Source organism: Nicotiana sylvestris, chromosome 7 (genome assembly GCF_000393655.2).
Source record: "Nicotiana sylvestris chromosome 7, ASM39365v2, whole genome shotgun sequence".
Lineage (NCBI taxonomy): Eukaryota > Viridiplantae > Streptophyta > Magnoliopsida > Solanales > Solanaceae > Nicotiana > Nicotiana sylvestris.
In genome coordinates this window covers 64,150,043-64,160,854 of record NC_091063.1, presented here as the reverse complement: position 1 = coordinate 64,160,854, position 10,812 = coordinate 64,150,043, and the positions used below count along the sequence as shown (strand labels likewise).

The window sequence follows — 10,812 nt, the reverse complement described above, 5'->3', positions numbered from 1 at the left end:
TGCAGAATTTTGTGCGGACTGCACAATTTCATGTGTGGCCGCAGATTGGCCTTTATTCTGATATACAAACTTCAAAAAGTGTGCAATTTTAGTTTTCTAGTTGTGAGGTTCGCACAAGAATTGTGCGACCGTAGAGTCCATTCTGTTATGGCACTCAAATTTGTGTTGTCCGCACATTTTCCACACTTAGCCAATTTATTTAGCACAGTCCCTGCAAAGCACACTCATCCCTGCAACACACTTCAAACCAGTTAGCACAAAACAACACCTATCTAAAGAAGAAGAAAAAGAAACATAGGTTGCCTCCCAAGAAGAACCTGATTTAACATCGCGGCACGACTCAGATTACCAATCACTTGAAATGAAGAACCGCCATGACGTGGCCATCATCAACTTTTCCCAAATAATGCTTCACCCGGTGACCATTGACTCTAAACACTTCATCATTCTTATTTTCAAGTCCAATGCACCAAAGGGTGTCACACGAACAACCTTAAATAGGCCACTCCATTTAGATTGCAACTTCTCAGAAATAGCTATAATCGAGAATTGAATAATAACACAAGATCACCTTCTTTAAACTCTTTGTTGTGAATGTACTTGTCATGGAGGTACTTCATCTTCTCCTTGTATAAGGATGAGCTTGTATATCCATGGTACCAGAACTCATCTAGCTCATTCAATTGTGCCACCCTTAAGTTGGCGGCGATGTCCCACTCAAGGTTCAACTTCTTCAAAGCCCACATGGCCTTATGCTCAAGTTCCACCAGAAGATGACAAGCTTTCCCAAACACCAACCAGTATGGAGACATTCCAATCGGTGTTTTGTAAGCCGTCCTATAAGCCCATAGAGCAGCATCGAGTTTCTTTGACCAATCCGTACGGTTGGCATTCACTGTTTTTGACAAAATATTCTTTATCTCCTGGTTGGAGACTTCCACTTGACCACTTGCTTGAGTATGATAGGGGGTCGTCACTTTATGAGTGACACCATACTTGGTGAGTAAGGTATCGAAGGCCTTGTTGCAAAAAATGTGAACCCTCATAACTTATGATAGCCCTTGGAGTACCAAATCTTTTAAAGATGTTCTTCTTCAAAAACTCCACCACACTCCTCGCTTCATTGTTGGGCAAAGAAACGACTTCAACCCATTTTGACACATAATCAATCGCGACCAAAATGTAGGTGTTTCCACAAGAGCTCACAAACGGACCCATGAGATCAATACTCCACACATCGAAAATATCTATCTCCAAAATTGTGGTGAGAGGCATTTCATATTTCTTCGTGATTCCACCGGCCCTTTAACATTCATCACAATGCTTGACAAGCTCACTAGCATTCTTGTAGAGAGTAGGCCAATAGAAACCACAACTTAAGACTTTGGCCGTCGTTCTTGCTCCCCCATGATGACCACCATAAGGTGAAGAATGACAAGCCCCAAGAATATCCACTTGTTCCTCCTCCAGTACACATCTCCTAATCACTCCGTCCGTACAAATTCGGAAAAGGTACGATTCATCCCAATAGTAGTCTTGATAGTCCCGTTTGAGCTTCTTCCTTTGGTTTGAAGAGAACTCAACCAGAATGATACCACTCACAAGATAATTTTCTAAGTCTATGAACCAAGGCACCTCATTCATCGAAATATCCAAAAGTTGCTCATCGGGGAAGGAGTAATTGATTTCAAGGCCGTCATGGCGGCCTCCCCTCCTCCTCCAAATGAGACAAGTGGTCTGCCACTTGGTTTTCACTTCCTTTCCTATCTTGGATGTCAATGTCAAACTCTTGCAATAGAACTACCCATCTCATCAAATGGGCTTTATAACCTTTCTTGCTTATGATATAGTGAAGTGCCTCATGATCCGTATGAATAATCACTTTTTCACCCATCAAGTACGGGCGAAACTTTTCCATAGCAAACACAATGGCAAGAAGCTCTTTCTCCGTAACGGTGTAGTTGACTTGGGCATTATTCATGGTCTTGCTTGCATAATAGACTGGATGAAAGATTTTTTTGATACGTTGCCCAAAAACGGCCCCCACCGCTACATCACTTGCATCACACATAAGCTCAAAAGGAACACTCCAATTTGGAGCGGTAATGATGTGAGTAGTAGTCAACTTGAGCTTTAGCAACTCAAAGGATCTCATGCAATCATCATTGAAATGGAACTTGGCATCTTTCTCCAAAATCTTGCACAATAGGTTTACCACTTTAGAGAAGTCCTTGATGAACCATCGGTAAAATCCCGCGTGGCCTAAGAAACGTCGCACGCCTTTGACCGAAGTTGGAGGTGGAAGCTTAGAAATCACCTCGATCTTTGCCTTGTCGACTTCAATGCCATTCTTTGAGATCTTATGGACAAGGACAATGCCTTCCTCAACCATTAAATGACATTTCTCCCAATTGAGCATCAAGTTTATTTTTTCGTATCTTGCCAATACTTTGTCCAAATTTGCTAGACAATCATCAAAAGAATCCCCGACTATCAAAAAGTCATCCATGAAGACTTCAAGAAAATCCTCCACCATGTCCGTGAAGATATCCATCATACACATTTGAAAAGTTGTCGGTGCATTGCACAATCCAAATGGCATTCTCGAGAATGCAAAAATACCATAAAGACATGTGAAAGTAGCTTCTTTTCATCCTCCGGAACAATAAGAATTTGATTGTAGTCAGAATACCAATCAAGGAAACAATAGAAAGCATGTCCGGCCAATCTATAAAGCATTTGATCTAGGAAGGGAAGTGGGAAATGATCCTTCTTTGTGACTTTGTTGAGCTTGCAATAGTGCATACACACTCTTCATCCGGTCACTGTTTTTGTAGGAATCAACTCATTCTTGTCACTGGTGACCACCGTCATATCCCTTTTTTTAGAACACATTGAACTAGAGAAGTCCACAAACTATCGGAGATAGGGTACACTACCCCGGCATCCAACCACTTGATCACCTCGTTTTTGAAAACCACTTGCATGGATTTATTGAGTCTCCTTTGATGTTCAATAGATGGTTTGGCACCTTCTTCAAAATTAATATTGTGCATGCAAAATGCGGGGCTTATCCCCCGAATATCCTCCAAAGTCCATCCAATAGCTTTTTTCCTCTTTTGTAGCACCGCTAATATGGAATCTACCTGCACATTAGTCAAACAAGAGGAAAGAATAACTGGTAAAGTAGAAGAAGGGCCAAGAAATTCATACCGAAGATGTGGAGGTAATGGCTTCAACTCCAAGATGGGAGGGTCCTCAATTGAAGGCTTTGTTGGAGGAGTGGTTCTATTCTCAATATCCAAGGACAATTTGCGGGACTCATAAGTGTACGACCCCATTCTTTGCAAAGCATTCTCACATTCCACATAGCCCTCTATTTCTTGATCATCACAATTGAGTAATACGGCCTCCAAAGTATCATCAACATTCATCACGACACTTGTTTTATCAATAATCACATCAGTCACTAAGTCCACGAACGAGCTCACCTCATTGCTATTGGGTTGCCTTATAGACTTGCACACATGGAAAACCACTTTCTCATCACCAACCCGGAAGGTAAGTTCTCTAGCTTCAACATCAATTAGAGCCTTCCCCATAGGAAGGAAAGGTCTCCCAAGAATGATCGGCACCTCATAGTAAACCTCACAATCAAGAATAACAAAATCCGCCGGGAGAATGAATTTTTCAACAAGAATCAACACATCATCAATGATATCCAACGGTATCTTCATGGTACGATCCGTCATTTGCAATCTCATAGATGTGGGTCTTGGTTGCCCAATTCCCAAAGTCTTAAAAACGGAATAGGGCATCAAGTTGATACTTGCCCCAAGATCACATAAAGCTTTAGCAAAGTCGGCACTCCCAATGGTACAAGGGATTGTGAAAGCGTCGTGATCTTTCAATTTAGGAGCCATTGAGTTCACAATTACACTCTCTTGATGTGTCGTCTTTATAGTTTCACAATTCATTGACCTCTTCTTTTTCACCAAGTCCTTCATGAACTTTGCATAACCCGGCATTTGATCCAAAGCCTCAACCAATGGCATGTTGATAGATAGACTCTTCATCATGTCAATGAACTTTTTGAATTGGTTCTCTCCATTTTGCTTGGCAAGCCTTTGAGGGTATGGAGGAGGAGGCCTTGGCATTGGTGACTTAGCCTTTGGCACTACCGATTCTGGTATGTTAATAATATGTTCCCTAGACGGGTTCACTTCCTCATGAGTCTCCTCCACATTTTCATCAATATAAATTCTCACCTCATCATTTGCTTGAACTTCATTGCTTGGCATCTCATCTTCTTGTACCAATTGCTCATCATCTACAATTTTCTTTTGACTTGAGGTGGTTGCATCCCCGCCTTTTCTACTCCTTGTAGTAACGGTCATGGCATGTCCCGTGTTGTTCCCACCCTTTGGGTTCACCACCGTATCACTTGGTAGTGCCCTCTTAGGATGAGTGTTTAAAGCTTGCAAGATTTGCCCCAATTGAACTTCCAAATTGCAAATTGAAGTGTTGTGAGAGGCTAGTTGAGCATCGGAGTCGGCATTCTTCTCCATCATTTATTTGAACATGTTCTTAATTGGTCCCATATCATTATTGGAAGAACTCAGACCTTGGAAAGGATAAGGAAGCAGGTTGCTCGATTGTTGATATATCGGGGGCCTTTGAAAACCCGACCCCCAGTTTCCTTGGTTATTGTTCCACCCTCCTTGGTTGTTTCCTCCCCAATATCTTTGATTATTGCCACTCCAATTGCATTGGTTATTTTGACCATTCCAATTTCCTTGATTGTTTTGATTGTTCCAATTCCCTTAGTTATTTCCACCATTCCAATTACTTTGGTTGTTTGAATTCCAATTCCCTTGATTTCCTTGTGGTTGTCATTGTTGTTGATTTGAGCCTTGATTGTTATTTCTTTGCCCTTGAAAGTTGTTCACATATTGTACTCCCTCCTCTTGTTCATTGTACAGTTCATCTTGATCAAACCCACTATCATCTTGCACATAATTTTCAACACGGTTTTGTACTTGAGGACCCTTTTGCCTTCTCTTGTTTACCATCATACTAACTCCCTCCCTTAAATTGACTTTCTTAGGAGCTTGCACTTGTTGAAGTTGAGATTTGGCTAGTTGATGCATTGTGGTGGTCAACTCGGCAATTGGTTTCCCACGATCATGTAATTATTTATGCAAGTGAATCATATTTGGATCACCTTGAGGAACGCTTTCTCTACTTTTCCATGCCGATGAAGTATCCGCCATTTCATCTAGAATCTCACAAGCTTCCACATACGGTGTTGTCATGAAATTTCCACTGGCAAGTTGGTTGACCACACATTGATTGGTAGTATTAATCCCCCTATAGAAAGTTTGTTGAATCATAGCATCCGTCATGTCATTGTTTGGGCACTCTTTCATGATAGTACGGTACATTTCCCATATCTCATTCAAAGGCTCATTGGGTTCTTTTTTGAAAGCTAGAAGCTCATCCTTAAGAGTAGCCATATGCGTGGGAGAAAAGAACTTGGAAATAAATTTTCGGCCAATTCATCTCATGTATGGATAGAATGATTTGGCAACCTCTCTAACCAATCCAAGGCTTTCCCCCGTAGAGAGAAAGGAAAATAGCCTCAACCGTAAAGCATCCTCGGAGATGTTTGTCTGTTTACTCCCCCTGCAAGTGTCCACAAACCCTTTCAAGTGCTTGTATGCATTTTGATTTAGAGCCCCGGTGAAGAATCGTCGTTGCTCTAACAATGTAAGCATAACATTTATGATTTGATCGGGAATATGGAACTTGCGTATCCTTCATTCGGTAACACCCAATGTAGAGTCGCTCTTTGTGGAGGTGGGTGGAACGGGAACATTGTTTTGAGGCGGTCGGCCTTATCTATTTGCTTGAGGTTCAAGAGGAACCTCTTCAACTTGATCATCTTCCACGTCCACATCACCCAAAGGCATGTTTCCAAGAGGATCATGGTTGTTGAGAGACATTGTTCACCTACAATTGTTTCACAAAAAGATTAGTAACTCGAAAGGAAAAGAAGACAATTCACACATAAAACCAAATATATAGCTAAATCCGTTTTTAACTCCCCGGCAATGGCGCCAAAAATTGATCTCGTCCAAGTCACACCTCTTATTCGAGGATATAAAATGGTTGATGCAATAGTAATAGCCAACAGAGTCGGGGTCGAATTCCACAGGGAGCTATGAGATTGGAATTTAAGATTATATATTACGGTATATGATTTTGAACTATCTTTGATTACACTTCCATAAATTTGTTTAGTTCTATAGCTAAATTAAACTAAAATTGCAAATAAGTAATTGAAACTAAGAAATTATGTTTTTGTTGTTGTTTTCAAATATTGTAAAACGCCTGGGGCTTTGACCTTCACCTATGTGTTTGTCTAACAGGTTGTAGATGTTAAAGCCTATTTCGTTGTTCGGGGTGTATTATAGCAATTGACACTCAAGTACCCACTCAATACCTCTCGGTGAGAGAGTGATTGTGCCCAATTTGGCTTTCTCAAGACCAAATGGGTATTGAACAAAACAATTGATAAAATGCTCAAGTCGGGTTTTACTATCTCTAGATTCAACCCTTTAATTGGGGCTATCAATCACTTGATTTTATCCCAAATTCTTGATAGAAAAGTTTTCCTAGACTAAGTCTTTCTTTCTCAAGTAGAGACCAAGTCAAATAGGCATGAACTAATATTTTCAACCATTAATTCTACAAAAATAAGCAAGAACAAGGCTAAATAATCAACACCCAACCATAAGCAAGCCATCAATTAAGCACCCATTAGGTTTACACAATAGGGTTAGGTCACAACCCTAGTTGGAAATTTAACTACTCATGCTTAGAATAGAAGAAACAGAAGAAGAAATGCAAATTAAACTCATATTGAAAGATTAAAAGATAAAAATGTAATGTTAAATCAATAAAGTAAGCTAAAGTTGCCTAAATCAGTAAAGAAAAATGGCTACAGGAGTTTTGATATTCAAAAACTTGACCTAATTTTGTGAAAGAAGTCTATTTATATAGAGCTGGAATTTTTGGACAAAAATGCCCTTTCGGAGGTTCTACGACCGCACAATTCCATGTGCGGTCCGCATTTCGCTTGAATCTTGATAGGAGTTAGAGTCAGTGGCCGCAGAACTCTGGATTGCGGCCGCATGTCTCTTGTTCTGCGGTCCACACAAAACTGAGTGCGGCCGCATAGGGCCCTTCTACGGACCGCACAAATCTGAGTGCAGCCGCATGGCTGACTTCTGCGGTCGCACAATAATTGTGCAGTGCGCATTTCCTTTAGGCTCGAAATGATACTTCTCTAAACTTGAGCTCTAATATAGCTTCTACGACCGCGCAATTATTGTGTGGTCTGCACTTGGTTCCAAGGCTCTGTTGGATTTCCTTTGCATTATGCGGCCATAAAAGGAATTCTGCAGTCCGCACATCAGCCGTTTTTCTTGATTCTTGTTCTTCAATTAGAATCACTCCTTCTTGAGTTGGATTTCATCTTTGTGACTCATTTTCCAATACTCTTGCTATTAAGCATATTTCATCAATTTTCGGGAATACAATTAAGTATTTTTGGTCTAAAACGAAAGCTAGAAAGCACTAGTAAGTAGTCAAAATCCCCACTTATCATTCATAATGAACTTTTGCACATATTACTACAATGTGATGCCTTTGGGCTTAAATATGCCGAAGCCACTTATTAGAGGCTCGTGAACAAAATGTTCGAAAAGAAAATAGGGAAAAATATGGAAGTTCATATAGATGATATGTTGGTCAAGTCTTTGAATGCAAGTGACCATCTAAAAAACCTTTAGGAAACCTTCGACATCCGAAGGAAGGACAACATGAAGATCAACCCCGGAAAATATACGTTTGAAGTTATCTCCCATAAATTTTTAGGTTTCTTGGTGTCACAAAGGGGGATCAAAGTCAATACCGATAAAATTAAAGCCATCGAAGACATACCAGCCCAGCTGACAAGCTTGAAATAAGTTCAAAGGCTAACCGGAATACTGGCCGCTCTAACCAGGTTCATTTCTCGATTTTCGGAAAAATATCATCACTTCTTCTTACTTCTGAAGAAGAAGGACAACTTCGAATGTGCTCCAGAATGCCAACAAGCCTAAAGGACCTGAAATGGTATCTATTGGGCCCTCCGTTAGCTGTGGTGAATACTTTTCCCCTGCGGAATATCCTTCACAAACCTGAGTTGTCAAGTTGACTAGCCTTTACAAACAAGTTTTGGCCAACCTGGTGGCTAATTTTAGTCCTGGGCTATTGCTTTTGGCCACAAAAGAAGCAGTGATAGTGTCAGAAATGACATCAGGAGTTTGGACCTTGTTCACGGATAGAGCTTACAACGTGAAATAGTCCAGGCTCAGGGTGGTTTTAATCATGCCCTCGGGAGAAATCCTGGGGCAGGCCATAAAAAATGTTCCCTTGACTAACATTGAAGCCGAGTATGAGGTTTTAATTGCAAGACTTGAAATGGCCTAGGGGCTAGACTCCAAGGTCATTGAAATCAAATGTGATTACCAACTAGTGGTAAATCAAGTATATCGAATCTTCGACACCAAAGAGGAGCACATGCAGCAATATGTGGTTAAATCTCAATCTTTGCTCATGTGGTTCAAGGAATGGTCGATTACCCATATTGCGAGAGAAGAAAATGCAGAAACAGATGCATTGGCCAATTTGGGATCGTCCACAGAAATTAAGGGATCAGATTTCGGTACCGTCGTTCAGCTCATGCATTCGGTACTAGATGTGGATATTTATTATAAAGTAAATACAACCAACCTATTCTGGAACTAGAGGAATGAGATCATTGACTACATTAAGCACGGCAAGTTGCCCGAAGACCTGAAGGCATCCGGAGCACTCAGCACTAAACCAACTCTTTACAGCTTCTAGGGAGGGCAGTTATACAAAAGGTCGTTCCAAGGTCCGTTGGCCCAATGTTTAGGAGCCTTTGAGGCTAATTATGTCACGAGATACATTTATGAAAGAATTTGCAAAAATCATTTATGTGCAGACGTTGGTCCTAAAATTAGTTAGGTCTGGATACTACTGGCCTTGGATGAAACAAGATGCGAAGGCATTCCTTCAAAAATGCAACAAGTGTCAACGTCATGCACCGTTGGTACACCAACCGGCAGAATTGTTGTTTTTGGTCCTATCCCCAAGGCCATTCATGAAATGGGAGTTGGATATAGTTGGAACGTTGTCGCCAGCTCCCGGGAAGGTAAGATTTCTTTTAATTCTAATCGATTATTTCACTAAATGGATTGAAGCAGGTCCTTACAAGATAATTGGTGAGATGATTGATTTCCTATGGGAAAACATAATTTGCTGGTTCAGAATACCAAAGGAGATTGCCTGCGACAATGGGCTACAATTCATAGGCTCCAAGGTCACAAAATTTCTTGAAGCCCTGAAAATTAAAAAAAATCACATCTTCACCAGCCCATCCGAGCATAAATGGACAGGCAAATCAACCAATAAGGTGATTATTCAAAACAAAAAGAGGTTGGAAGCAGCCAAAGACAAGTGGCCCAAAGAGTTACCGAGGGTGCTATGGACATACCGGATGACGGCTAAGTCAAGCACAAGGGAGACACCTTTCTTTCTCGTATACAGCACAGAAGCTCTGATCCCAATGGAAATAGGAGAACCGACCTTGCGATACTTGCAGGCGGACGAAGAAGCAAGTAATGAAGCATTGCTGGTCAAACTGGAGCAACTTGACGAACAAAGGGACTTGGCATACATAAGGATGGTGACCCAGAAACAAAGGATGGAAAGGTACTATAATGGGAGGGCCAATCTCCACTATTTCAAAAGTGGGGGACTTGGTTTTAAGGACAGTGACTCAAAACACTAGGGAGCTAAACGCAGGAAAGTTGGGTCACACATAAGAAGGCCCTTACCGAGTTTCAGCTATCACCGAAAAGGGATCATACGAACTAGAAAACTAAGATGGAGTTAAATTGCCGAGCAACTAGAACGTGACTCACCTCTAAAGGTATTACTGCCGATGAGCACTACTTGTACTGAAATTATGTGCTGCACTCTTTTTCTCTTCACCCAATTTTTGTCCCCAATGGATTTTTTGGCAAGGTTTTTAACGAGGCGGCAACGAAAAACATACTTCGAAGAAAACATTATCAGCAGAGATAAGACCTTTAAATGACAAGGCATTGAAGCAACAAACCACTAAGGGGTGGTGAAATAGTCTTTGGCTCGGTGGAAAATTCCAAATGGGAAGCAAAACTTGTCATCGGACCAAAGGCTATTCAACTATGCACAGGTTTTTTCCCTACAAGCCACTAAGGGGTGGTTAGATAATCTTTGGCTCGATAGCAAATTTCCTAACGGTAAATGAATTTTGCTATCGAAACAAAGATTATCCAACCAGTTACTAGTGTTTTTTCTCAAAGGAGCAAGACTTATAATGTTCTAATTCGCATTCTTCACATTCGAACACTGGGGGGAATAGTATGAGAATACGACAACCTGATTGCCACGAAAGTCGAGACAACGAGATCCGGGAACAAAAATGTCTCATCGGGACCGGGGACTGCACAACCAATCCCGTAGAAATTAGTTGTACAAATTAGACATATGTAATGGCATTTCTTGTCTTTCAAAAAATGAATGCTTATGTACTTTTGAAGATAGAAGAAGTAAAATAAGTCCTTTTATTTTTATCTTGTTTCCTGTCCAAACGATGAATTGCTTTTATCATTTGAAAGCTAACTAAGTACTTCA

At 40.8% G+C, this 10,812-nt stretch overlaps 4 protein-coding genes across 4 annotated transcripts; 1 reads left to right on the top strand and 3 right to left on the bottom strand.

The window, feature by feature from the left end:
* Positions 1–352: 352 nt before the first annotated feature.
* LOC138873231 (uncharacterized) lies at positions 353–1,046 on the bottom strand. Its single transcript, XM_070151678.1, has 2 exons — positions 572–1,046; positions 353–492 (listed from the first exon to the last, which is right to left on the bottom strand). The coding sequence occupies exons 1-2, from the start codon at positions 1,044–1,046 to the stop codon at positions 353–355; spliced, it is 615 nt and encodes a 204-aa protein (XP_070007779.1).
* Positions 1,047–1,305: 259 nt separating this feature from the next.
* On the bottom strand, positions 1,306–1,644 carry LOC138873230 (uncharacterized). The gene has a single exon (XM_070151676.1). It carries the CDS (start codon positions 1,642–1,644, stop codon positions 1,306–1,308), a length of 339 nt encoding a protein of 112 aa, XP_070007777.1.
* Positions 1,645–2,870: 1,226 nt separating this feature from the next.
* On the bottom strand, positions 2,871–4,568 carry LOC138873229 (uncharacterized). The gene has a single exon (XM_070151675.1). It carries the CDS (start codon positions 4,566–4,568, stop codon positions 2,871–2,873), a length of 1,698 nt encoding a protein of 565 aa, XP_070007776.1.
* A 4,585-nt stretch (positions 4,569–9,153) lies between these two features.
* On the top strand, positions 9,154–9,925 carry LOC138873227 (uncharacterized). The gene is made up of 2 exons (XM_070151674.1): positions 9,154–9,286; positions 9,339–9,925. The coding sequence occupies exons 1-2, from the start codon at positions 9,154–9,156 to the stop codon at positions 9,923–9,925; spliced, it is 720 nt and encodes a 239-aa protein (XP_070007775.1).
* Positions 9,926–10,812: the final 887 nt, after the last annotated feature.

Excerpts from the sequence above, each read along its gene's own strand:
- LOC138873231 (XM_070151678.1), bottom strand. The coding sequence starts at position 1,046 with ATGAGGGTTCACATTTTTTGCAACAAGGCCTTCGATACCTTACTCACC. Across the intron at positions 493-571 it reads CAACAAAGAGTTTAAAGAAG|GTTGTTCGTGTGACACCCTT; the intron begins GTGATCTTGTGT and ends GGCCTATTTAAG.
- LOC138873230 (XM_070151676.1), bottom strand. The coding sequence starts at position 1,644 with ATGAATGAGGTGCCTTGGTTCATAGACTTAGAAAATTATCTTGTGAGT.
- LOC138873229 (XM_070151675.1), bottom strand. The coding sequence starts at position 4,568 with ATGGAGAAGAATGCCGACTCCGATGCTCAACTAGCCTCTCACAACACT.
- LOC138873227 (XM_070151674.1), top strand. The coding sequence starts at position 9,154 with ATGCAACAAGTGTCAACGTCATGCACCGTTGGTACACCAACCGGCAGA. Across the intron at positions 9,287-9,338 it reads TGTCGCCAGCTCCCGGGAAG|GTCCTTACAAGATAATTGGT; the intron begins GTAAGATTTCTT and ends GGATTGAAGCAG.